At 45.4% G+C, this 27,069-nt stretch overlaps 3 protein-coding genes and 2 long non-coding RNA genes across 13 annotated transcripts in view; 3 read left to right on the forward strand and 2 right to left on the reverse strand.

Moving 5' to 3' along the window:
- Positions 1 to 355: 355 nt before the first annotated feature.
- Positions 356 to 6,502, reverse strand: LOC132468185 (uncharacterized). The gene is made up of 3 exons (XR_009528175.1): positions 6,216 to 6,502; positions 1,439 to 1,476; positions 356 to 1,194 (listed from the first exon to the last, which is right to left on the reverse strand). It is a non-coding gene; the product is annotated as an uncharacterized LOC132468185 (long non-coding RNA).
- On the forward strand, positions 1,965 to 5,247 carry wu:fe05a04 (zinc finger and SCAN domain-containing protein 10). Of its 3 annotated transcripts, none has more exons than XM_060065829.1 (4): positions 1,965 to 2,046; positions 2,236 to 2,775; positions 2,887 to 3,854; positions 3,977 to 5,247. In XM_060065829.1, exons 2-4 carry the CDS (start codon positions 2,241 to 2,243, stop codon positions 4,907 to 4,909), a joined length of 2,436 nt encoding a protein of 811 aa, XP_059921812.1. In that variant the 5' UTR covers positions 1,965 to 2,046; positions 2,236 to 2,240; the 3' UTR covers positions 4,910 to 5,247. The 3 variants fall into 3 exon arrangements, with proteins under 3 accessions (XP_059921812.1, XP_059921814.1, XP_059921813.1); XM_060065830.1 differs by having other exon boundaries at positions 2,012 to 2,775; positions 3,977 to 4,579; positions 4,622 to 5,247; XM_060065831.1 differs by having other exon boundaries at positions 2,011 to 2,775; positions 2,934 to 3,854.
- Positions 5,496 to 9,842, forward strand: si:ch211-79k12.2 (uncharacterized protein LOC568844 homolog). 3 transcript variants are annotated; one of them, XR_009528171.1, is made up of 4 exons: positions 5,496 to 6,291; positions 6,496 to 6,742; positions 6,890 to 8,448; positions 9,081 to 9,842. XR_009528171.1 is itself a non-coding variant. In XM_060065834.1 (3 exons), exons 1-3 carry the CDS (start codon positions 6,265 to 6,267, stop codon positions 8,380 to 8,382), a joined length of 1,767 nt encoding a protein of 588 aa, XP_059921817.1. In that variant the 5' UTR covers positions 5,496 to 6,264; the 3' UTR covers positions 8,383 to 9,842. The 3 variants fall into 3 exon arrangements, 1 of the variants encoding a protein (XP_059921817.1); XR_009528170.1 differs by having other exon boundaries at positions 6,890 to 8,444; XM_060065834.1 differs by having other exon boundaries at positions 6,890 to 9,842.
- The window catches only part of si:dkey-34d22.1 (discoidin, CUB and LCCL domain-containing protein 2), a 30,885-nt gene continuing 13,316 nt past the window's right edge, over positions 9,501 to 27,069 (reverse strand). For 2 of the 5 annotated variants that reach the window (XM_060065824.1, XM_060065820.1), the window contains 16 exons: positions 26,542 to 26,637; positions 18,386 to 18,607; positions 17,529 to 17,666; positions 16,990 to 17,041; positions 16,836 to 16,911; positions 16,569 to 16,702; positions 16,426 to 16,463; positions 16,140 to 16,313; positions 15,898 to 16,010; positions 15,421 to 15,598; positions 12,727 to 12,822; positions 12,019 to 12,114; positions 11,763 to 11,856; positions 11,531 to 11,571; positions 11,247 to 11,387; positions 9,501 to 10,532 (listed from right to left, as the gene is read on the reverse strand). In XM_060065824.1, coding sequence (XP_059921807.1) covers positions 10,084 to 10,532; positions 11,247 to 11,387; positions 11,531 to 11,571; positions 11,763 to 11,856; positions 12,019 to 12,114; positions 12,727 to 12,822; positions 15,421 to 15,598; positions 15,898 to 16,010; positions 16,140 to 16,313; positions 16,426 to 16,463; positions 16,569 to 16,702; positions 16,836 to 16,911; positions 16,990 to 17,041; positions 17,529 to 17,666; positions 18,386 to 18,607; positions 26,542 to 26,637 — 2,138 coding nt within the window. In that variant the 3' untranslated portion in view covers positions 9,501 to 10,083. The remainder of the gene's footprint in view (positions 10,533 to 11,246; positions 11,388 to 11,530; positions 11,572 to 11,762; positions 11,857 to 12,018; positions 12,115 to 12,726; positions 12,823 to 15,420; positions 15,599 to 15,897; positions 16,011 to 16,139; positions 16,314 to 16,425; positions 16,464 to 16,568; positions 16,703 to 16,835; positions 16,912 to 16,989; positions 17,042 to 17,528; positions 17,667 to 18,385; positions 18,608 to 26,541; positions 26,638 to 27,069) is intronic. The other 3 variants (XM_060065822.1, XM_060065823.1, XM_060065821.1) reach the window with 3 other exon arrangements.
- LOC132468184 (uncharacterized) lies at positions 16,600 to 21,286 on the forward strand. The gene is made up of 3 exons (XR_009528174.1): positions 16,600 to 16,735; positions 16,880 to 16,933; positions 17,552 to 21,286. It is a non-coding gene; the product is annotated as an uncharacterized LOC132468184 (long non-coding RNA).

The raw sequence follows: 27,069 nt of genomic DNA on the forward strand, positions 1-27,069 counted from the left end.
AGTCAACAATGAGACTAGCCAATGAGAGACGTAGTCGGCAGGTCAAGCCATCTGTCTGCTCTGTTGGCGCCAGTTCGCAACGCTGATATAAAAAGTTTTAGGTAAGTGCGTGTCGCTGCGCAGACCAAACTCGCCCTCCACACACACCCTGGCGTTATACAAGTGTCCGAAAAGCTTTACTTTATCTCGGGCGCCGCAGACGACAGCTGCCCTGACAAAGCTCCACGTACAAACCGCGCCCCTGTTGCACCTTGTTCGTGACGTCAGACCACCTTGCTCATGAAAAGAACTCCACCCTGCTGCGTTCGCATCAGTGGAACGCTCACATTGTGTTTTAGAAAGAATGGCAAAAACATAGGATTTTACTGTTTATTTCAGTAACAGTGATAAAACAGTATAGATTACTATGTTGACGATCATATGAAAGGCAATTCCCAACTCAGCCATGGCGCTTCTACATTGACCTGCACGGCACGGTAGAGGAGGACGTCAAGAGTTTGTATCTGACCCGTGCCGTCACGTGTTGCCGTGTCACCGCTAATTGAACAAGAGGCTGCCTGCTTCACAGGGCTGGGCCCGGGAACCAACTCCAGGTGAGGTGCCCGTCTCAGTGTGTTAAGTTACCAAGAGTTAAATCAACTTACTCTAAGTTACTCGCCATTTAAAAATATTTTACATTAAATTGCTCCTTTCAATTTTAAATATCATTCATCAAATGTCATTCATATATCAGTGCCAATAGGCCTACAAAAATAAATAATAACAATACACCTTACCATCAAAGCAAACTGCACTATGGTGCTCGTTGCACGACACATTAACCCAGTAACCCATATCTAACAATCGTGTTCTCTTCGTGGAGCCAGAAGTCCGGGTTCTGGTTGTGCCACCTTCCATAGTTTTGGCATTCATTTGCAGTCTCGGTTCCAAAGGGAACACACTTCCAACTGGTGGTCATTATAATGTCCGAGCCACATGAAGTCATCATAATTAAAGCCTGTTCTGGACTCTTGCAGGTGCTGGAGGTCCTCTACATCGTCTATGGCGGCCAGGTCCACATCTCGCTCCCTGCAGTGTTGCTGATCATCAGTCCAGCTCAGATTCTTGTTCACATAAGAGTAGGATTTGGAGATAGGAAGCGAGCCATGGTGGCCCAGGAGGAGCCCTGCTGCAGGGGAAACCATCATAGACAGACTGCACACACATGAATAGTTATTAATACTATATTAGCCTGGCTTACAGACCCCCAGTGGCAATCAAAGGAGAAGGTGGAGAGAACCACAATCACAGCTTTGTGGCTAGATTTGCTTTGTTGTTAATGGTGTGATATATGTGGAAATAACTCATCATATTACACAGACACTGGCATGCACACACACAGGCAGCATTGCATTAAGAAATCTAGAATCAGCATATAACAGAAAATAACAAGTCTGACCTGAAAGACTCAGAAAGAGCAGTATGGTTTCCTGCATCCTGTAACAAAAAAACATTTCACTTCATCAGATGAAATCTAAAAATTACAACAATTTATTGCATGCATGACCATTACACACAGTTAATGTAGGCCTATTCATATAACTAGAAGCTTTATGGGCTCAAGAAAATAAATAAAGATCTGTTTGGAGGTCACCAAGTGTTTTGTCTTCCCTTTTCTTGCGTTCTATCAGCTTTGTTATTAATTCAAACCCTTGATGAGACTTAAGGAATGGCTGACTGTAGAATGTTACACATGTCTTAAGTTTTAATTATCATATCGATTCCCATTCTAGGCTATATATTTTTTAACTGATGACAGATTTGGGTGTATCACGGCCTTCCTCAATCACGATCGAAAACGTGATTCGAGCTGACGGAGTGGACGTATCGTTTTTTTTGTGCAATACCCATAGACTATACATAGGTATAGTACCCAAAGAAAAAACCTGATTATACCCGTTGAAATGGTAATACCACTCCAAGACACAATGTGGAATCAAGAGCCATTACATCCTCTTCTTTTCACGTTGTTTTTGTCACGGGAAGTTGTGCGGCATATCAACTGAGGTAATCCTTTTTTGTGTACCTTGCTTCAAGAGATTTCGTAATTCACCACTTCTGGATGGTTTAGGTTTGGGAAAAATACCCAAGTGACCTTTCATTTGGTTCAAAAGTGCTGCGGTCCATTGTTCCAATCCATTGTTTAGGCATCAGTGTCTTCCTTTAACTGCCTCTCTCTTCACTGTCCCTTCGCAGCCAACATGTCCTTAGAGTACACCATCGATATCCAGCTCACAGAACTGGGTTTTCCCAATATTCTACAAACACCAGTAAGAGAGACCCCATGTCTGTTACCATCACAGTGTGTGTCGTTATCGGGAAGTGAATCACAAACTACGATCCCAACTAAACCTACCATAAGGCAACAACTCGAAAATGATCCGTCAGTAACACGTGATAAATGCAGTTCGCCACATACTACGGACACGTCTGGATCTTCTCAAGCACAAACAAAAGATGGCATGGACACCTCCAGCAGAGGCTCTGAAGATGCATATACCTTCTCTGTGCTGCCTCGCAGCGCCGCAAAGCGCCCCAATGCAGATGTTGTGAAGGAACCCTCTGGAGCTGAGACTACTAAGCGTCTTGCTGATCAAGCAAATGATAAATCACAACTGGGTGCAAACAATGACCAAGAGGCAAAAGGGAACACGCAGGATGCAGAGGACGGGTCAGCAGACGACAGCGAAGAGTCTGAGGATTATGATGAAGAGAGCCTCGGTGAAGACGAATATGGTATTGATATTGGTATTCCATTTCTATGAACATCGAATTAGCATTAATGTTATAACGTTAAATATTTTCAACTAGCCTTTACTCATTTAATGTTTGACTGCCTTTTCCTAGAGTTTGATGGCACAGGTGATTACAACTGTGGTGTGTGTGGTCTTCAGCTGCCCTCCAACATGAAGCTGCAGGACCACATGAACCAACACACCGGTCAGCGGCCGCACTGTTGTGCAGAGTGTGGCAAACGGTTCTGCCAGCTCAACAACTATCGCGCTCATCTGAAGACCCACGCTGTAAAAACACCCGAATTGATCCTCTCTCATCGGTGTCGCATCTGTCGGAAGTTATTCGAGTCGAATGTTAAGTTAAGGGAGCACCTCGAAACCACACACTTTGAAAAGGAGTTCTACGAGTGTGACTTGTGCAAGCTCGTGTTCACCGACCGGAAAAAGTGTGAAAAGCACATTGAATGGCACAAGAGCACCCTACTTGTCTGTGACACTTGTGGCCGCGAATTTTCCAGCCAAGAGTCACTCCAACGCCACCGTAACAGTAAGTGCCGGCGCAGCTTCGTCTGCACGGACTGCAACCAGACCTTCAGCAGGAAGAACGCCCTGCTGAAACACAGCTTCTCTCACATCGGCCTGCTGCCCTACACGTGCTTACTGTGCAGCTGCCACTTCCGCCTGGCCCATCTGTATCGCCAGCACAACTGCGATCCTCAGCGCATCCACTGCGTGGCATGTCTGAAAGTGTTCGCCAGTCAGAGAGACTTCCAGCAGCACAAGAAAGACACGGGCTGCTGGGGGGACCAGGAGTCCAGCGGTGACGAGATCCGCTGCCCGGAGTGTGGCAAGGTTTTCGCCACAAAGGAGGAGCTCAAGAAACACGGCAGCGCTCACCAGAGGATTCTGACCTGCGACGATTGTGGCAAAGGCTTCCGCTCGGCCTTGCTCCTGATGTCCCACATGGGAGGGCACGTGGCGCAGTCCCCCTGCCTGTGCCAGCGCTGCGGCCGTGGCTTCAGTCACCAGTGTGACTACGACAGCCACCTGGAAAGATGTGGACTCGCACCGCTACCACCAGTAAGTTATTCATTTATATAAATACTGTATCTCTATTATAAATTGTTTGTCTTTCACCAAAGTAGTTTCTCTTTCCTTTGCTCACTTTTGTGACTAACATCTCGGATCATATCTTTTTCTAGATCGTTTCTAAGAAACGTGCCCAGAAGTCCTCCGCTCAGCCTGGTAATCCCACGCTTCCCCACTCTACTGAGCCTCCCATCACTACAAAAGCCTCCACAAGTGGGTGGGATCCTAACAGCGGTGTGGCCACCATCTCCAACGGTGTCCCTGCTCCGTCACCAGAGGACACGGCTCAGGGCTCCTGGCGTCTAACCCTGGACCATCCTCCCCCTCTCGGTCTGAACCTGATTCTGTTTGTCCCAGTCAACTCCACTCTGGCGTCTGGCCTACTGCCCAAACTCCAGGAGACGGGACCGCCCGCTCCGATGGCCCTGGACGCAGCGGTGGGGCTACAGAAGATTATCATTGATAAAATGAGGAGTTCTGTTGTGGGCTTGCCACTAGAGGTGGACGCCCCTCTGGATCTGGTCCTCAACAAGAAACTAGCACACAATTATGGGGCGCCCCAAGATTTGTCTAACAAAGTGAACCCTTTCATGCCTGCTGTTGGCATTAAAACAGAGGTGGTTGAGACGCCTACGGTTAGCATTGAATCTGAGGCGGTTAGCATTGAAACGGAGGCGGTTAGCATTGAAACGGAGGCGGTTAGCATTGAAACGGAGGTGGTTAGCATTGAAACGGAGGTGGTTAGCATTGAAATGGAGGCGGTTAGCATTGAAACGGAGGTGGTTAGCATTGAAATGGAGGCGGTTAGCACAAAATCAAGTGCAGTTAGCATAAAAACACCTGCAGTTAGCATCAAAACAGAGGCTCTCGAGCCTGCTGTTGGAGTTAAACCACCTGCTGGTTGCATTCAATCGGCAACCAAAGAGTGTTGGGTGGTCCTCAGAAAGTGGTCTGGGAAAACGCAGGACATTACTGGAGATACATTCTTATGTGTTAATAGGAAGACAGGTATACGAGAGATTTTAGGTGACAAAGGCACACAGTAATACATAGGCTACTGTAAAGTCAGAACCTTTGGGAACAGCTCGTTTTGTAATGTAAATGATTAAGGAAGAGCCTGAGTTCCTTACTCCTATCTTTGATAAATTGCAGTCAGTCTAGCCAGGTCCAGAGCTTTACAAAAAGTGATATGATCAAGGCACAGACTTGTAACATGTAATGCATATGGTGGTGGGTTTGACCAATAATAAACAGTATCTTGATTGTTCAAAAGTATGTTTGAATGTAAAGAGGGTATACCACAAACCACAACCAAGATCCAAACTGGAGAACATTCGAGCATACAATGGGCAACATATTCAAAAAATAAATTCATTTTTATGATTTTTCATTGGATCAGGATGTTTGCAAAGGATACATGTGTCTAGTTTTCTACTCTTTGCTTTCTCTGTCTGTAAATGGAACAAAATTAAAACAACCTTTCAGGATTATCTAGCATTTGTACAGCAAACCAAGGTTTCGAACAGGAGTGTTTCCGATGTAACTACCTCTATTTTGTGTGCTACTCTGGACACCCATAGTCTCATAGGTTAGTAGCAAGCCATTACCACAATATTTGGCCAGACTTGGGATAAATGTAAAATATTTTTGCATAAAAGATCTAAAGTTAATTTTGATGCACTGTACATATTATTGTGATTATTGGTTAAATTGAACGATGCCCTGGACCAAACAGATATATTTATAATAATATTTAATATCCTTTATTATCTTGTTTTTTATGTATTGGAGGTTGTGCAGGAATATTTTGTAGGCCCATTTGGCAGCATACTTAGTAGGCTCCTTCACTTTGACTTGAATTGGGTAATTTGAAACAAATGATACACAATATTAAACAACATAAGATAATAGGATTCAACAGTATTGTTATGTCTTGGTATTGTTATTTATTAAAATGTATTTATCGAGAATGCCGTTTCCTTACCTGAAGCACGAATATGTTTAAAAGATGAGTGAGTGCGTGTTTATTTTAGGTGCATCGAAAGCATAATTTATGTTTTAATAATGCCTGCTATGTCAAGTTAATACAATATTTTTTCAAACCATACAACACACTTATCTTTTAAAGTACAATTTCCATTGCTGATACGCAAATAAGTCATTTAATTGTTAGTTTTCGGAGTCTGCAGAGTAAACATCTGAAAATCTGAAAGACTCGGGGTCACATGGTGGAAAGCCCCGGAACTAAACCTCTGCTAAGAATTTATTTTTTATTTTTTTAATGTAACGGTCGTATGAGTGTGTGTGAATATTTTATTCGCTAAAGCGAATCTTTGCTTATCGGCAACGTACCTGCATTGAGACCACAACAAGGTTATTGATCCGTCGTGCGTTTTGCTCCATGGACAAAGACAAGCCCGCAGACGGCGTAAGCACCACTTCACCTTTTTGTTTGGAAATCGTGGCACATTTCTCTTAAAAGCGTATCCACATGATTCGCTAATATGAATTGCTATATTTATAAATATATACATGTCGTTAGCATGTAGTGTTAGAAATCAACATATTTAATTTATGGCATAATGAATATTAAAGCTATTTTTAATGAACAATCGATCCCTTCTTATTGCAGAATGGTCAGTGCTCCTGGTTTGAGATGCAACAGTTCATTGGTGACCTCATCACGTCTGGGAACTCTTCTAGTCAGTCTCTAAAGGAGCAGCATGATGTACTTCATGTCTCCTGGGGTTTGGCCGGAGGGGAATATCTGGGGCTGAAAGGACCAGCCCAAGACAAGTCAGATTTAGACCAAAACCGGCTGATGTTATCAGGGGCACCTGAGAGGAGGGCAGAGTTCAGAGACAGAAAGGAAGTTGAAAGTGAGTCATAAATATTGAAACAATGACTTTAAATTAAATATGAATACTTATAAACATTTAATAAAAGGTAATCTGAAGCAGTCATTTCATTGAAATAATTGTTCAGTATAAATAACGGCAGTCTATTCTTCTGTTCTTCACACACAGATGAGCTCCATGCGTGCACCTGCACCGGTTGTCCATTTTCTACTTCCCCGCCTTCATACGAGACTCTAAAGCCCAGAAAATCTCTGTACTCCCATGGGCAACCAGACAAAACATGCCTCGGTAGGACCCACACCAGCCACCCAGCCATGAACCTCAGCGTTTGCTTACCGGATGAGAACCAGGCAGAGCCCAGCAGCACCACCTCGTCCGACCTAAAGCCCCGTGCGTCGAGGAGGGAGGACAGGGAGCGTAACGCAGACTGCTCATCCTCCTCCAGAGGTCTAGCAGGCTCCTTCCCCCACTTCCCCATGTTTGCCTGCTTGTGTTGCCACGGCCTCCAGACCTGCGCTCAGCTATTAAGGCAGCAGGAAGGCCCGGACTCTGGCCTCCCTCATGGCAACGCACACGGCCACCACATCCACCATCACCACTGTCCGTTCTCCTCCTGCCTGCCCTGCCCTCAGCTGGCCCACTCGCACCCCCACGCAGCCCAGCTCCGGGGCCACTTCCCTTACCTGGGATGCCATCACGCAATCAGCGCCTGTCCGCAGCACTCCCACAAGCAGAACGTCCAGAAGCCCGGCCAGCCCAACCAGGAGGAAGGGGCCAGGGCCACCACCGCGTACCCCCCCTTCATGCACCCCTGCATGCACTGCTCGGCCGCGTTCCAGAGGCCGTCCCAGCTGCTGCAGCACCAGCGGTCCGAGCACTCCCAGAAGCCCGCCGGCTTCCTGTGCACCGAGTGCGGCAAGGCCTTCAACTCGCACAGCAACCTGCGCATCCACCAGAACGTGCACACCGGCGCGAGGCCCTACGTCTGCCCCGACTGCGGCAAGAGCTTCAGTCAGTCGGGCGCGCTGAAGATCCACAAGCGCATCCACACGGGCGAGCGGCCGTACTCCTGTGCCTTCTGCGGCCGCGGCTTCCCCCACCTGGCGGGGGTCCGGGCCCACCAGAGGACCCACACCGGGGAGAAGCCGTACCGCTGCGGCCTGTGCGGGAAGTGCTTCACCCAGTCGGGGGCTCTAAAGATCCACACCCGCATGCACACGGGCGAGCGTCCCTTCACCTGCGGGGTGTGCGAGAAGGGCTTCACCAACCTGGCGGCCATCCGCTTCCACTACCGGACGGTCCACGGGCTCACCTACGAGGGGGCCGCGAGGACCGCGGCCGGGGCCCCGTACCGGGACCAGACCAACCCCGGGTGTCCTTCCACCTCCGCGGGACGGCCCCGGAGCAGTCACCCCCCCGGCGGCCTGCTGGACAAGTGTAACCTGGCAGAGGGAGGGGGGTCCATGATGCCCAGAGGGACGGTCGCCCAGGGGGCATCGGGCAAGGCCCAGGCCGACAGAGCTAGCGGGCACAAGGAGGGTCAGATGTACGCATGTGAGGACTGTGGCCAGGGCTTTAAGGACGCGCCCTCCAGGAACAGACACCAGAATCTGGTTCACTACACTGAGGAGGGTCAGGAGGTCGGGCAGACTAAGGGCTAGTTATGAAGGAGAGGAGGCCGGGTGATGGTGGAGATGGACTTGAGAACCTAATGAGGGAAAAGGTAGGTGAGTGTGAATAACATCGTTCTGTTGTTCAAAATGTGTTACTTTTACAAGGTGTCCCATTTCTGCCACACAAAAGAAAATCAATTGAAAGGGGCATAATGTATAGTTGTATATGCATGTCTGGGGGCCTTTCAGTAAGAATGATGTGGAATTTTAATTTATGAGTTTAATGATGGAAATGCCAGCATTTTACAGTACTCGTTTATTAAATGAACGGGACAATGTTTGTTCAATTATAATAATTTATTTAAAATTAAGTAGTGGCTTCCTTGACACTTTATAACTGGTAACCAAACCAAACCCAATGGATGCTGAATCAATGCGGATTTTGTAGGTGTCACAAATGTTAAGTCACCATGTAGTCAACGCTTAAAGGGACAACCAATGCCACAAACATACCGCACACACTTATTTGCAAACCAACCCGTTTTTAATGACCACATAAAAACTATTACAATGAGCGAAGCATTAAGCATGTGGCCTAAAATTGTTGTTTTTTATGTCATTGTGTTTCCAAAACAACTGGATAGTCTAATGGTAAAGATAGATGTGGCAGTAGCTTTGTAAATAATGAATGGTGTCCCTCGAACTTTTTGTAAGTATTATGTTTCTCTATTCTACCAAAATCTAAGGCTATTGGAGCATTTTATCCCTTGGAAGAAGACGGCTGCCTGCATTGTGTCCTCACGGAAGTACATGAACAGCGTAGTTACACTCCGCTTCTAATTATTATGGTCCTGAAAAAACAACAACTATTTGTTCTGGGCGGCTGGCTTCATTGCGTAAAATCTCACCTTCTTTATCATGCCTTTTTGCGATTCTTTCGGTTTATCATATATTAAGAAAGCTTGTGTGCACACATTAGTCATTCGGTATATGTTTTTGAAATGAACATGAGAGGAACCAAGGAGTATGAGACAATCCTGTCAGCTCAATACTGCCGCCTAGTGTCACCCTGTAGTATATATGTATAGGAGTATTATACCACAGCATTGCATACATACAACCACATAGCCGCAATACATTTTTTACAACTTTTGATGTTTTATGTAAAAAAAAAAGTTCCAATGAATCTTTATTCATTTACAATGGTATGGCAATTTAATATTGAAGACAAAATGCTTGATGATTGTGACACATTTGAGGCATAGTCCTTATTCTTCATATTTTACTCATATCCCTTATTATATTACATATTTTTTTTATATACAGTGCTGTATTCCGAGTTATTTAAAAGTGCGATGTGGATCAAACATTTTACCAATAAACAACATGTCTGAGGTTGCACTTTCTTTCCGATCAATGTTTGAAAAAGAAAATGCAGGAATGCACGACCTGATAGTAAATATTCATATCTGTATGGCTCTGAGATCACAGTTTGTATGTCCCTAATTTTCGCAAAGTAAAAAACAAACATTAATAGATGAAACCAGGCTTTGGAGATTCTGTGCTGTGCTGCCTTCTCACACTTCATACCAACATGTACACAATAGTTATATTATAGTATATATCAGTAAACTAACATATACTACTATATACTAACATACAGTAATACTGAAACGGCCCCTGACTCAACCTCATATCAACAATGTTCCGTCGGCCCCGGCTCCGTGTCCTTTTTCTGCGGGTCCCACATCAGAGCAGTTCCTCGTACGTGTGCTCGGCCTGCAGTGGCTGCTCGGGCTCCGAGTACACCGCGCTGCTGGGCCGCGGCGCGGCGCCCTGGTTGGACGGGGTGCAGTAGCCGTTGGACAGCAGCCTGTGGGAGGGACAGTCATAGTGGGTGTGGTCCGGGGAGGCCTCCCCGCCGGTCGGGGGTGGTGGGGGGGGAGGGGGAAGAGTCGTCCTGAGTCTGTTGTGCCGTCCCGGGGCTCCCTTGGGCCGGGCCGGGTCCCTGGCCTCCGGGAGCTGCTCGCTGAACGGGGTGGCGTACTCCGGCTCGGGGGGGAGGGGCGTGGCATACTCCGGGAGGGTTGCGGGGCCGTGGTTCCGGCTGAAGCTGAAGGGCGCCGTGAGACCCGGGTTCTGGCCGGGCCGGAACGTGGAGCCGAGAGTCTGGCCTCCCGCGGCAGGCTGAGCGTAGTCTGAGAGATAATAAGGAATACAATATGAGATCACATTTTTACTCACAGCTGGGGAATATTCTTCAATGGCCAGTGGTTGTGTTTGTGGTGGTCTTGGGGTCTGCCACCACCAGCCAAGAGGTCATGGGCAGCCTCCGGGAGGGAACTATTTTAATGAGACGCACTGGTCGGTGACTGTCCTGTTCATCACTGGGCGCTTCAGTGAAGGCCCCAGAGTGGTTGGGGTGGGTGTGTGTGGGGGGGGGGGGGGGGGGGGGGAATGTGGGCTGAGTGCCCTTCATCGAGTTCCAATTAAAGGGTCTCTTTCAGAACGGCTCTGCGGACCGAAGAAAGGAATGTTTATACTGCAGCCGGGTGACAGCCCGCGCTGGGGGAGGAATGGACAGCCCGCCGAGAACTGTTCTCATGTCAGGCCTGGTCTGAGGAGCTGGTCATGGCTGAGGCCGTTGGCGAGGGAAAGAGGAATGAAGTGAAGCTGAAACAGGACGGAGAATTCAAAATGGCTGGGCTGCTTAACATGGCCGCCAGCGACTCCACATTGGGAATCAAATAATTATAATCTATGAATGAACAGTACTGTAAACTACTATTGCCTGACCAAATGCCCACCGAATACCTCCTGCTCAAGCAACAACGGGTTGGAAGGCAGTGTGGTTTTATATGGTTGGTCCAGTGTGTTCCGATAAGGACGGCCGTTTGTTTGTGCATTCTTACCGTTGGGCGGGGGGCCGGGTAACGTGTCTTGGTCTCTACTCTCCGCAGGGTTAAGAGCCTGAAGATTCTCCAGAGGGTAGGAGATAAGCTCTGACTCACCGCCCGGACTCTTCCTTTGGAGACTCTGGTGGTCAACTGGACCTGTGGATGGATACATACACAAACACACACACACACACACACAGTCACACAGACACATCGGAATGAAGTCGTCTTGGTCTGATGCCTTAAGACATTAGCTAACATAATGCATTGGGTTAGCGGTATGAAGAAGAGGAAGTTACCTTTAGCGGTTGAGTACTTCTTCATTTGGGCATTTTCCTTCCTAATTAGACAAACATACAAAAACACAATCAATGCTAAGTAGTATTTGGACATTTTAATGGTGTAGTTAGATGACTGAATATATTTCATATTTAATTATATTATTGTGAATTGAATGTGGTCATTATTCACTCCGCCAGACATGAATCAATCAACCATCAAACAGAAACAGGTACGCCTGTTTAACACTACCTTCTCTTCAACCAGAACCCAGCCAACAGGCAGCTGGCACACAGGACCAGCCCCAAGACCACGCCCACCACGACCAGCACTGTCTGACCGGAGGCTGCAGAGAGAACCAGGCGGCCAGCGATCGATCGTTAGCATATTAAGTTAAACATGATGCATGATATATATATATTATATTGTATAAATCATCTAAGATGTTGATTGAAATAATATCTGCGATCAGAAAGAACACAATGTGGCAGGAAATGAAGATACATACTTGGTTGTTCCACCGGAACCGTATATCCACGGTTAACAGTGCTGGATGGCGTCGTCAAGGCTGTGACACTGACCACGGGGGCGTCTGTTGGATTAACTGTAGGAGCCATTTCGCATGTTTATTTATATTTGTGCTTATGTCTGTAAATAGTTGGGTATGTGTTTGGAGACGACAACGTTTTTACCACTAGCGGGTAGTATGTACATGGATTATAAAGTAACACTAGTTAGGTGTTTTAAGGTAACAGCTGAACTAGAAGAGGAAGGAGCATTTTGGGCAGGAACATACGGTTCTTACCATAAGCATTTGAACAATAGAATAATAATCAAGTAAATCTGTTAAATAGCATATAATCACACTCACTCACTCTCCTCATCATGGTAATCAAGGTTGTCTTCTTCCCCGTTACAAGTGACTAATTACATTTTAATTGGATCGGTATTCACTACATAATTAAGAACCCTATCCGAGGACAATTACTGCCTGAAGGATCCAGTGGATAAGGACGCTGCAAAGGATGCATTGGAGCATTGGAATCACCTTCAATCCAAGCACTTTGAATCATCAAAGCTTAACATGATGTTTAACATGAGGTTATCTGCACTATGTATATACTATATATTATATAGTATAAGTTATCAAGATACTAATTTAAATAATATCTGCGATCAGAAAGAACACAATGTGGCAGGAAATGAAGATACATACTTGTGTGTTCCACAGTAACAGTATGTCCAGGGTTAACAGTGCTGGGTGGCGTCGTCAAGGCTGTGACACTGACCACGGGGGCGTCTGTTGGATTAACTGTAGGAGCCATTTTGCATGTTTATTTTTTTTTTTCTTATGTCTGTTAATAGCTGGGTATGTATTTGCAGACTACAACGTTTTAACCACTAGAGGGTAGTATTTACCTGGATTATGAGGTAACACTGCTCAAATGTTTTAAGGTAACAGGTGAACAGGAAGAGGAAGGAGCATTTGGGGTGGGAATATACGGTTGTTACCATAAACGTTTGAACAATAGATAGAATAGAATCCGTTCGACAGCATTTAATCTCACTCCCTCTTCTCATCATGGTTATCTAAGTAGTCTTCTTCACCGTTGCATGTGACTATGTTGGTACATTTTAATTGGATCGGTAGTCCTTGACCACGAATCACGCTAGGCTGCAAATCCGAAGGCAAGGTAAGAGAGGCACAGACGGATGAACCAAGCTGTGCTTTTCTCTGGCTGAAACTCTGACTGAGGTACATTTGGTTGGATGGTTGGAAACGGTTGTAGGACTAGACAACAATGTGTCTTTGTCTCCACAGATCACACTTACAGTAAAGCTCATCTGCAATGTCTAAAATGTCACGTGCCACTTCCTCTGCTTGTATAAATCTGAAAGCTGATAGATCAGCGGTTGTTCACCACATGGCTGCTCGAGAGAATAAATATGCAGAAGAGGAACACCTTGACACTGCTGCAGAGAAATAAGATCACAGGCACTTCATACAAGCTTACTTTATCCAGTTTTACGGCCACAACAGCCTTATTCAAAATCCCTGTGTGCACGTCCTAAAGAAAGCAAGCTTGCACATACAAAAGAACCAGGTTAACTCCACGAAGTCCAACACACTTTCTCCTCATTACAACCCATGCATATCTCTCCTAGGACGGCGAGAAACAACACCGTTTTCCGTGACCCTCAGCAGAACCATATGAGCCATAATGTTCCGACAACTCATACCTCACATGGAAAAATAGGACAGAACGTCAACAATATCCTTCAACAGCAAACTGAAATAACTGCCCAACTGGTTCAGGAACACCACTCAGCATCTCTTCCACCAAGAGCCATAACAGTATTCGATAGTGACACCCTACAAAATTGGTCTTTTATCAGAGATTTAGAGCAAAGCCTTCTCTAAGGAATGTCTAATGATGAAGCTGATTTAAATGGCACCAAATCCAGCATATTTCTTCATACAATGAGCCAGGAAGAACAATGTAAAAACGCTTATCTTGACTGATTTGAAGGTCTCTAGTTACGACTAGGACTGTAATCTCCCTGATGGCTATACCCAAGAGAGCATGACTGTCACCAAAGACAACACTGTGACTCGGGAAGACCTCAAACAATGGCCACATCCTTTGAGGGGCCTTAGTGCCCCCTGCACTAGGGGTATGAACTGTTGATAAATGTGGAGACCCATTGGAACTAAATTGAATCCTGAAGACTTCTTCGAAAGTAAGAAATTATTAGAAGGAATAGTTTTACTCCAACAAGGCAGTAGATCGGCCAAGTCAAATACAGACCAATGTTATCTCTCAGTGGACCCAGACGTCAAAAGAGGTACTACTTACTGAAAGTGTAATTTGCTTGGTTTCATCAATTCAAAGATATATTATGAAACTGAGAAGATGAAGAAAATATATTTAAGACTCTCTTTGCAAGGATAAGAATTCCAGCAAACAGAGTTGGAAAAGAGATGCAGATATGCACATCAAAGAAAAGGTTCACTCATTGACTCTTGAATCTTTCCAAAGCAGAAACGGCCGTCATTCACTTTTATCAGCAAGAATTATCAATCAGGTATCTCCACTTTTTATGGTGGGGATTCTTTTGTGAGGATTTGCAGTGATATCAGCATCTGACCCAATGCTGCAGGATGGACTTTTCAGGGAAGATGGAAGACTAAGGTAAGCAGCTATGCTTGAAGAAGTAAAACATCCCATCATTCTGTCAGAGGATCAACCCACATATCAAATCTCATTTTAAAGCAAGCAAGTGGGCCATGTAGGACAAAATCCCATGACATCTATTCTGGATAATACTGGATCGGCAATGCCAAATCAGCGTGCAGAAAGAGCATAGCTGACTGTTGTCTGCTGTTGTCTCCAAGAGAGAGTTGGAGAACAAACAATCGCCACTTTTCCAGTTGAAAGTGCAGTAGAATTAACCCATCCTTTCTCACTGCCCCTATTCCCTTCCCCCCAAAGAAGCTTGTGCTTTTTGTCAGGCCATCACTGTAAATAAGAACTTGTTCTTAATGATCTGCCTGGTTTAAAAAAAAGGAAATAAGAATGAGTTTATCTTTCAACCATAGACAGAGTTTCAGTTGTAATTTAAATAGATAGCAAATTTACCACCTTTTAATTCGATTTTGCTTAAATATGATAGGAAAATATTTGCTTTCAGAACAAACACATTGTGGCAGTAAATGTATATAAATTCTCAAATCGTTCACAAGAACCGTTTCTCCAGTGTTAGCCGAGCTGGGTCGCGTCGTCGTGGCTTTGACTTTGAACCAGCAGAAAACAGAACACAACCCACATGTGACTAGAGCACTGCCCACTGTACAGACTACTTTCTTCGTCAGGATTGGACCAATAAAGGCAGAACAGGATGTGCTCACCTGCGGTGGAGGAGAAGGTCTTGGAGGTATCCTTGACGACGGGACAGCCCAGCAGCTGGATCCCTGCTGAGGCTCTTTTCTCCCAGGTGATGGGCTTCAGCTGGACGAAGCGGGCCACCACGGGAGGGAACAGGCTGTTCAGCACCCTGGGGTGACCGTCGGAATAAGCCTCAAACACCTGAAACCATCGAAACCATCGTCGCTTGTTGGCTTGTCATAGCTCAAGGTCAATTCAGTCAAATTCAGAGACGCGGTGGGAAACCATATGCATTCCCCCCCTCCACCCCAACAATGGAGTGGGTCCTGTAAACACGTTAACGTGTCTCAAGTGAACGCACCTTAATGAGCTGCCATGGCAACCACACAACATTCTATCTCTAACGTCTCTGAGCAGCACCAGGGCCACCACTCTGCTGACTGGATGAATAACCCTCTACTGATGGTTAGACGGCAGCACACCGTAGATTTCTTTCTTACCTTTTCTTCTTTGCTCAGTGCACCTTTGTAAGGCTTCCAGTCCTTCCTGTCTTTGCGGAAAAGCAGCGAGTAGGACTCTATGTAGAACCTCCCTGAACCCGTTGTTATTATACCTGAGAACAAGAGTGATTTCAATGAGCCGTTGGTGACGAACAAGAAAAATTTGAATCACATTCTGCAATACATTAAATATTATTATTATATATAGTAAAATAAATATTAAATGAAACATTGGTACTCACCAGTGACTTTTCTTTTTTCACCGAGGTCCAGCTCCACCCAGGGGTTCTGGTCGTCTGGTTCTGCTGTCCATGATACCAACGGACCGGCCGGGTTCAGACCCTTCCCCTGACCCCCGCCTCTCCCCCAGAGAGAGGAGCTGTCCACGAGGGACATGTTCAAGTGTCCGTTGCATTCTGTCAAGGGGGAGGGCAGAGGGTGAGCTCAGAGAGACTGATGACCTGGACTTTGATAGGTTCAGTAATAAAATAGGTGGAGTTTGGTAATGGAGCTTTTGTATGTGCTTACCTTTGTTAAATAGCAGTTTATGTTCAGATAATGGACCCCTGGCAAAAGAAAAAATGTAAAGGGTAAATATTCCTATGTTTAACCAAGTACCAGCCAGAAAAGCATCATGAAATGTTACTTATAAATAACAACAGCGACCGTACGTTGTGGACAGGACTCCGTTGGCGAAGGTGGACTCGTAGAACCTAAGGCCTTTCCCCCGGGTGAGGTTGACGCGGCCCCCCAGGCTGTCCGACACCACCCCTCCATGGACCGCAGACAGGCAGATCAGCGATGACTGCAGTAGAATACGGATTATAAAAGTTGTTCAGTAAGCGTTCTAATGACTCCTTATTAATAGTAACATCCACCTGGACTCAAGTTATACGCAACAAATAAATAAGCAGCACTGGTCCCATTGCACGACTCACATCTCTGTAGCCTTGTTCAGAGTTTCCCTTCACTTCCCAAACAGGAACGTCCTTACAGCCGGCAGGGCAGTACACGCTGAGGAGGAGCACAGAGACAGGTGAGAGACCTCCAGCAACGTCTACGCTGGTCCTCAAGAACTTCATGGGAACTCACCTGAACTGATCAGAGGACAAATGTGTTCCAATCGTTTTGCAGGAAATAAGCTCTGAAACATGAAAACAGGAAGTGAGTCTAAAGGAAAAAACATGGAGGATTGGGTGATGCACAATGACAAAAATACACACACACACACACACACACACACACACTCGCACGGTCGTATCTCATTGGCGGGCCAAATTCTCTGGGCTGGCAAGGCAGAGAAAGGAGAGGTGGCATCTCCCCTTATGACGACATGGGGAAAATTCCAAAACGGCGCGTCTGAGCTTTGTTTTTTCAAAGGCGGAGCAGAATGCCTAGTGCTCGTCCGTTTTACGCTGAACAACATCAACACTAGCTTTCTCACCATCTAGAGACAGTATTAGACACTATTCAACTGCAGCTTACACACACACACACACACACACACACACACACACACACACACACACACACACACACACACACACACACACACACACACACACACACACACACACACACACACACACACACACACACACACACACAGTGTTTCAGTTGGTAAGTCTAACCTGGGTTCTGGTCTGTTGTGTAGGACAACAGGAAGCCCCGACCAGAGCGGTGTCGGCCCGACCTGAAGATCACCGACGCTTCGTTGCTGTTAACCGACAATTTCAACTCCGAAGCAGTGAGTCTCCCACACAGAGGGCCTGAGAACACACACACACACACACACACACACACAAACAATGAATTAATATCCACATACATACAGTACATACATCTGACAGAGCTATACATGTGTTTATAGCTCCCACAGAAGCAGAACTTCAGCAAAGAAAGTGTTGTTCAGTGAAGCTTGATACAGAAGACATGTCTGTAAAAGGAGAGCTAGGATAAGGATAGCTTGGTCTTGTAAAACGTGTGAGCCATTGGAATTTTTGAGTAAAAACGATCTGTTCAGCAGAAAGAGCTGAAGGATTCCATCTCCTTCCCCTACTTCTTCTATCTCTCTCATTCAGTACCTAGGTGTCTCCAGTCCAAACCTCCATACCCTCAGGATACTAATAGATACACCTGGATGGGCAGGCGTTGACTCAGACATGATTTTGTAACTCGTCTGTCGATGGAATGGAATGCGCTGTGTGAGTAAACGTCTGCATTGACCATGATCACGCGGCACGCCACACATTAATTAGTCAGGTATGAGCTGAGAGTGAAACATCCATCAAAGGATTTCAAATCACTTGGTTGAGTCATCATAGCGATTCAAGCTGTTTAAACATTTGGGATACATCAAGCCACGACTGCAGATCACCACAACGATGATCTGAGCTGTGAGGTTACCTCTGCTGAGGGCCCTGTGTGTGTGTTTGTGTGTGTGTTAGTTTATCTCTTCCTGGGGCCCCGTGTGAGTGTGTGTGTTTACCTATGCTGGGGGACCCGTTGCTCAGGGTGATCACCAGAGAGCCGTTGGGGCAGTCCATGCTTCCCTCGATGTCAAAGTCCCCAAAGAGGAGGCGTAATGTGCGGCCCTGCGGGACACGAAGCCTCCACGTACACGACCCATCCTGGGGATAGGTGCCTGGGTAGTTAGCTGAGGTCAGGGTGCCACTCTCTGGTCCAAGCTTTGTATGCCCGCAGCCATCGCCTGGAATATGAAGGAAAGACACAAACACGGAATACTGTTGTGTACTTTAGGGGAAGAGAACCTTTTAACCAAACACACTGAATACGGTTAACTGTAGGGGGAAGAGAGAGACACTGATAACCAGCATTGAATAATGGTGTCCATCGTTTAGACCCAACAGGCCAAATACCTTTTTGAATCAACTTAGTGCTTCTTTTACAAAATGTTGGCTGGTGTGTGGGATACATAATAACAAAAGTTTCATCTTATCATGATTCCTCTCAATTTTTTAATTGTTACTTTGGTTTGGTTTTGATCTATGGAGCATTAGGAAGTGATATGAAATCATAGCTTTATGTTGTTCCTCTGTGGTTAAAGAAAGTCATACAACATTGTGGATTATTTGGTGGGAAAAGTTTTTCCAACTTGTTTGAGTGAGAAAATGTATGGCATTATCACTTTAGGATAAGCATCTTAGAGCTTGTATGTCTTTAAAATGTGTTCATAGCAGCGGTTTTTATGTCTAAATATTATAGTGTAATAAACAGACAATTAAAGGCTTTGTTTACTCATCGGCTCCTTTTAAAAAGGTGAGTAACCATGTCTACTACGAGCACTGGGAACAGAGCCAAGGCTTAAGCACTTCCTGGATCTCAACCGCGAGACAGACCCACACATTGCCTGCTGGGAAACGGCTCACTAAACTACAGGATATGTTGGACACTCTGAGGGAACACTACAGGACACTCTGAGGGAACACTACGACATGTTCACTCTTAAGGGTACAATAAGGGACATGTTCACTCTGAAGGGAACGCTAGAGGAAACGTTCACTCTGAAGGGAACGCTAGAGGAAACATTCACTCTGAAGGGAACGCTAGAGGAAACGTTCACTCTGAAGGGAACCCTAGAGGAAACGTTCACTCTGAAGGGAACGCTAGAGGAAACGTTCACTCTGAAGGGAACGCTAGAGGAAACGTTCACTCTGAAGGGAACGCTAGAGGCAACGTTCACTCTGAAGGGAACACTAGAGGACATGTTCACTTTTGGATGGATTGGTGTTATGTAAATGTTATCTTAATCTAATCTGTTCACACGTGCTAATCTATGGTAAAATGTGACTAACAGGCAGACTAGTGGAAGTGAAACACACTAATATTTATCGGGATGAGTCAGTTCTCTAGTGGGTCCGGTGGTTAGCGCTGTGGGGGGGGCAGTTCGGAAAAACAACCACTGCACGTCTGACTAACAGCACCAAGAATGGGCAGTACGTCTGAAGAGGAAACCAACAACAAACCCTGGCCCATGCTGCATTTCAACCCTGGCTGGGCTCCTACAGAAGGATGGGGTCAGGGAGGGGGGTTGGGAGACCCTCCTCCGAGAATGGTGGAAAGCAACCGTTCAAACCGCGCTGTGCATGGGTCAACAGTCTGCTAGCTGTCTGCCCCTTTACTCTGGTCCCCCAGCGATTGCCTGGAGATGCCGAAGCGACAAGCTGTCACCGTTGGCAACCGAGCGGGGGTCTGTGACACCTTCCGGGGGAACATTCCTTGTGTTGCTGTTGAAGGGGTTAGAAGGTCTTCCATTTATCAGTCAAACTACTTGTGTTATTCCATACATCCCACTCTACACCCAGCTCTTCCATCCAATTGTCATTAGACAAACTAAAATGTGCCCTTTTATCATTTGGGCCGAGTTCCTTCTACCCTGCGAATCACAACCATGAACCATAATAAAGAAATGTCTTGTTGCTTTTTCCTTTAAGTTTTTTGGGTTTAATTATAACCTGAGAATAGTGTTCTCTCAGCAACAATTTGACTACAATCTTAGACGTCTAGAGACTAGTTGCTGGCAGGTCCTCACAGGTCCACCAGTGAGGCAGACAGGTAGTCCAACTGTGATGCCTGTCCTTGCAAGTGCTTCATTCAATAGTACCACCACGTAACAACCATAATATTGGGGCTCCTGTTTCTCTCTGACATATCAGTTGTACCACAGGTTTGGTTCTTTGCAAACAAGTTTATTTAGAACAAATTGGCTTCTCGGCTTAATAATATCCGGTCGCAAATACACATGACATGCTCAACAGACCACGGTATCATTTCTACACAGAGAAGGCAAGTAGGCTTTAATGTAGACTATTATGTGCTTCCTTCCGACTATGGCTTGAAGAGGCCTTTCGGAAAAGGACACAATACTCTTGACACTGTATTGAAATCAGTGTATGCTTTGTGAAAGGGGAATGTAAAGTATACATGGACAGGTATGTACGGAATGCTGCCATGACATTATCATAGGGCTTTATCCCACGTGTAATGTTAGTTGTGTTAACTATGTTAGTTGTGATTTATGTCATTATGTTACCAGAGGTCCAGAAAGAGGATGCTATAATATAGTTCCTGTATTGTGGTTTAAGTAGGCATTCTCTTCCTTAAACAAAATGGGCTACCAAGTGATTGCAAAAATAAATGTTTTTGTATTAGCCGACTATGCCGATACACGTAATGAGTTATATCGGCTCAACTTTTTACGTTACATACTTTTAAAAACATCGATTGGTTGGATTAGGCTACGACACTCTTTGTAATAAAGCCAGCCAGCTAACACAGACTTGGCTTGACATCTTTTAACGAACTACGTATGATTAAACAAATTTAAGCATAATAAGAATATCAAGATGAGCTGTTGCCCAGTCGTAAACATCTTTATTAAATAATGTCAGCAAAATGCATATTCTTACCCTTCAGTCCATGGACGCTAAATCCACAGAAAGTAAAAGCAAGCCATAAACTCCTAACGACACACTTCACTGCGATCTGGTGGTTAGTGGTCCCAGCGGGCATGATATCCAAAGTCCGGACCGAGAAGCAAGGTGTCCCACTCTCTCTGGTACTAGTTTTGCAAAGTAACTCAAACCTACTGAATATTTACTATTGGATGAGGAACCAATTGGTATTTTTCTATTGGATTTTCCGTCTGCCGATCTCTGGATGTTTAACGCCCCTCCTTCTGAAGATGAGGGCAAAAGTTGCAGAGAGCCAGCAGGGTCTCTACAGCGACTTTCTACAAACAAACTATTCAGGATTTTTTTTAAAGAAACAGCAACAACAAGTCTTCTTCACATGAATGCCATTGTTTTTTTTTAATGTTACACCAATATTCCCGCATTGTCAGGAAAGCACACTTTGGTATACTCAGATTTTACCCAAAATGTAATGTACCTCTCGCGCCATCTTCTGGTTAAATATTGGAACAACAAAAACAAAGCAGACAGAAGCGACGGTCCATATTCTTGCCTTTTACCCTCATAGATGTGGTGCCAGCACGGCTTTGACAACATGGGTTCAAGTTCGAAATAAGCACACAAATGTAATTCCTTATTGCACGGCTCTTTGGTGGTAAATTGTAAAAAGACACACCTTCACAAGTTATTGTTTCGTTTTGTCAAGTAGCCGTGTAATAAACGGGATTATGTCAGGAACGTCGCCGGATATTATCGAACTTAATCCCCTTCAGGGCAAAGCAAGACACCTCCGCTTCACGTCGGTGTCCGGTTTGCCCTGTCGGGGCTTATTTTCCCGATAATAACCGGCGTTCTATACATTATCCCTTACTTATTACAGGGCTCTTCTCAATTTCGTGGAACGCTCCGTTCACTTGCATGGACCATTCACAACTTCCAGCGGTGAATTATATTTGATAATTGTGAATTATATTTGATAATTGTGAATTATATTTGATAATTGTGAATTATATTTGATAATTCACCGATGCTAAGCATATAATGACCGCTGTCAAGGAAAGTGGATTTTTTGCAGGTCCATGATTTTTTGCCGTCTTTCGTAACACTCCGCAAGTAGTCCGGTATCAACCCCAGGTACTCAGTTGCTAAGCGACATCAACGTCATAAGCCCCGGGGGAAGGCCGCCTTCAAAGCAGCTCGGAGGTTCGGAAGCTCTTACGTGTCTTTAGTAAACATTCCGAAATAAGAGTGTTCAGGAAACGCCCATCGTAGGCTATGACCTATAACCGAAAAAACTGATTGTTCTGAGATTTCGTGCGGAAGTAAAGCAACCGGAGTCCTCCTAGATCACGTCGCAACAATGGCTTCCCATTTCATTGATAGACTAAAGTGAACTTGGAGCAAGCACCAGAGGCGAACTTAACACCCATTCTAACATTTGCATTATGATACATTAGAGCTTACAATTATAAACATCACCTGATAAATTCTCGCTCATGTTCAACCATCCCAAGCAGTTCTAATAACTGATTCATCTGATTCAGCAAACAAGTGCAAAGAGGTCCCTGCGGGCATCCATACTTGTAGTTGTTATGAAGTCTAGTCTCCAAAACGATCTGTTTCCCGGTTTTATGTCATAGGGGCATTTCATCAACACTCTTATTTCGCAAGAAGGGAATTGGGTTTACGTTAAGACATGTAAGAACTTCTGAAACTCTGAGCTGTTTTGAAGGCAGTATGAGTCACCATGATGATACAGCAACTCTAAAAGAGATAGGCTTTCGTGTCACAGCTAACCCACTAATCGAGGTTCGTAGAACAGGGCAGTGAGGGCACCATTTTGCATGTTTATTTATATTTGTGCTTATGTCTGTAAATGGTAAAACGTTTTGACCACTAGAGGGTAGTAAGTATGTACCTGGATTATGAAGTAACACTGCTCAGGTGTTTTAAAGGTCCCATGACATGCTATTTTATGTATTCTTTAATATAGGTATTAGTGGGCAACTAACACAGTATTCAAAGACGTTCCCTAAATTCAGCCGTGGTGCCGAGTTACAGCCACTCCGAGCCAGTCGCACATTGAGCTTCCCCCAAATGCGCTGTTTCGGTGGGCGTGTCAAGGAGGAGGGTGGGGGTGTGGCCCTGAGCAGCTTGCAGCCACCATGCGCTCTGTTTGCAGTGGATGTATCGCAATGGCGAGCCGCACACAGCCTTTAGCCGTGTTCTGTAAATATTCTAGAACACACGGGAGTCCTGGAGCTCTATATCTAAATATTATCATATAGCCTACACAGATATCTATATCATATAATATATATTATCACGGCCAAAAGCTGTGTGAGCCGATATTATGAATCTCAAACGACCGCGTTGGGTTCTCCGACGTTCCTGGTTCTTCAACGTCCACATCAATGTGAATACACACACTGTAACGCAAGTGTTTCTTGTCGGTTCTTTGACGTGTCTTGTATTTCCACAACGAGACTGTCGTGGGGGTTATCTGAGCCATGGTTGAGAAGGAATTGGGGGAAAGGAACTTTGATTTGACTCGCTGAAGTACATGAACTGCGACATGCCGCCGGTTGCCGCGAGGCACCATCGCCCGGCAGCGGGCAGCCGGCAGCAGGCAGCGCGCGGTTCAGTCGACTTCAGGTTGATGTGAAAGTGGAAGAACCAGAGACGTCGCAGAACCCGACAAAGTCGTTTGTGATTCATAATATCGTCTGGAGGCGCACACAATATGTTATATGATATAGATATCTATGTATATGATATTATTTAGATATAGAGCTCTATAGGACTGTAACGCAAGTGTTGTACACTTCCTTGTTATTTGGATAACCGTTCTGCTGTTGGTGTGACGTCGGACTCTCGTATCTGGTATTTCTACAACGAGACTCGTATTGGGGGTTATCTCAGCCAAGGTTGAGAATGAATTGGGGGAAGGAACTTTGGCTTTGACTCCCTCAAGAACATGAACCACGACAAGGAGGAGAAAGGGATCTTTGCCGGGCAGCGCTTATGCACCTCCGCCTCCGGCGGTGGTCCCTCAGCGGGGCTCAAGCGGGAGACATTCGCCGCCAACAATCCCTTTCTCCTCCATGTCGTGGTTCATGTTCTTGAGGGAGTCAAAGCCAAAGTTCCTTCCCCCCAATTCATTCTCAACCTTGGTCTCTGGTTCTTCCGCATCAACCTGAAGTCGACTGAACCGCGCGCTGCCTGCGGCCGGCTGCCCGCTGCCGGGCGATGGTGCCTCGCGGCAACCGGCGGCATGTCGCAGTTCATGTACTTCAGCGAGTCAAACCAAAGTTCCTTTCCCCCAATTCCTTCTCAACCATGGCTTAGATAACCCCCACGACAGTCTCGTTGTGGAAATACAAGACACGTCAAAGAACCGACAAGAAACACTTGCGTTACAGTGTGTGTATTCACACACACACACACACACACACACACACACACACACACACACACACACACACACACACACACACACACACACACACACACACACACACACACACACACACACACACACACACACACACACACACACACACACACACACACACACACACACGCGCGTGTGGCGCTCGCACGGTCGAGTCTCATTGGCGGGCCAACGTCTCTGGGCGGGCCAGGCAGAGTAAAGAGCTGAGATTCCTCATGACGTCATGAGCACAGATTTCCAAATCAGCGCGCTTGAGCCTCCGTTTTTTCAAAGGCGAGCAGAACAGCTAGTGCTCGTTTTACACCAAACGCAAGTTTTAGCCACTGGGGGACCATAGGCAGGCTAGGGGAACTCATATTTATGTTAGAAAACCTCATAAATTTAGATTTTCATGTCATGGGACCTTTAAGTTAACAGGTGAACAGGAAGAGGAAGGAGCATTTTGGGCGAGAACATACGGTTGTTACCATGAGCATTTGAACAATATAATAATAATCTATAAAGTAAATCTGTTATACAGCATATAATCTCGCTCACTCTTCTCATCATGGTAATCTAAATTGTCTTCTTCACCGTTGCAAGTGACTATGTTGGTACATTTTAGCTGGATCGGTATTCACCACATGATTAAGAACCCTAACCGAGGACAATGACTGCTTAAAAGGAACCAGTGGATAAGGACGCTGCAAAGGATGCATTGGACTATTGGAATCGCCTTCATCACAAACACTACGAATCACCAAAGCTAGGCTGCAAATCACGGCAAGGTAAGAGGCACGGGCGGATAAACCAAGCTGCACTTTTCTCTGGCCCAGACCTCTGGAGCTGTTCCTAGTTGTTGTACAGGGTTTGGTTTTGGTTGGAAAAAACGCTGCATTTAATTAATGAGATTGGAACAGTTGGACTGGTTTGCTTGTGTTTTGTATTGACACTTGATTGTTGGGATCAGTGCATTTCGGGCCTATGCGGCTCCGAATGGCATGGGATGTCAATTTGAGCAACGACCCGGAAAGCAAATCCAACTTGAACTGTCTGAGGTCAATTTTGAAAGTTGTGAAAACGGATGTAGGAGAAGACGACAGGGTGACTTTATATCCACAGAACACAATTATAACTCATCTCCAATCTCTAAAATGTCACGTACCACTTCCTCTGCTCGCATAGGTGTGAAAGTGCATAGATCAGCGCTTCTTCACCCCATGGCTGCTCTAGAGAAAAATCATGCTCAAGAAGCAGAAGAGGAACACCTGCGCATGGAGCAGGGAAGACTCGGAAGGATGAAGGTACAACTGGCAAACTGAAATAGCAGCTACCAGTGCAAAGTTAGCCATACTGATGCCAGTCAAGAGAGCAGTGCCAGAGGGGCACCGTCTGATGGCATGAATTCATACTGCTGCAGAGAAATGAGATCACAGGCACTTCATACAAGCTTACTTTAACCAGTTTAAAGGCCACAACAGCCTCATTCTAAATCCCTATGGGCATGTCCTTAAGAAGGCAAGTTTGCACAAACCGAAGAACCAGGTAAACTCCTGTTCTTATGTCTGACCGGAGGCTGCAGAGAGAACCAGGTGCCCAACGATGGATCGTTATTATATTAACTTATACATGATGTTACCTGCACTATATATATAGTACGATACTATATATAAATATATATATATATATATATATATTCTATCATTTAGCTAAGATACTAATAAAAAGATGATGTGCAATCAGAAAGAACACAATGTGGCTGGAAATGAAGATACATACTTGTGTGTTCCACAGGAACCGTGTGTCCAGTGGTAACCGTGCTGGGTGGCGTCGTCAAGGCTGTGGCACTGACCACGGGGGCGTCTGTTGCATTATCTGTAGGAGCTATTTTGCGTGTTTATTTATATTGATTAGGGTCTGTAAATAGTTGGATATGTATTTGACTACAACGTTTTGACCACTAGCAGGTAGTATGTACCTGGATTATGAAGTAACGCTGGTCAGGTGTTATAAGGTAACAGGTGAACAGGAAGAGGAAGGAGCATTTTGGGTGGGAACATTTGGTTGTTACCATAAGCGTTTGAACAAGAGAAAAATATTCAAGTAAATCTGTTAATCATCATATAATCTCACTCACCCTTCTCATCATGGTATAGGTTGTCTTCTTCACCATTGCAAATGACTGTTGGTACATTTTAATCGGATCGGTATTCACTACATGATTAAGAACCCTAACCGAGGACTTTGACTGCTTAAAGGAACCAGTGGATAAGGAGGCTTCAAAGGAGGCCTTGGAGCATTGGAATC

Source organism: Gadus macrocephalus, chromosome 11 (genome assembly GCF_031168955.1).
Source record: "Gadus macrocephalus chromosome 11, ASM3116895v1".
In the NCBI taxonomy this organism is placed as follows: Eukaryota; Metazoa; Chordata; class Actinopteri; order Gadiformes; family Gadidae; genus Gadus; species Gadus macrocephalus.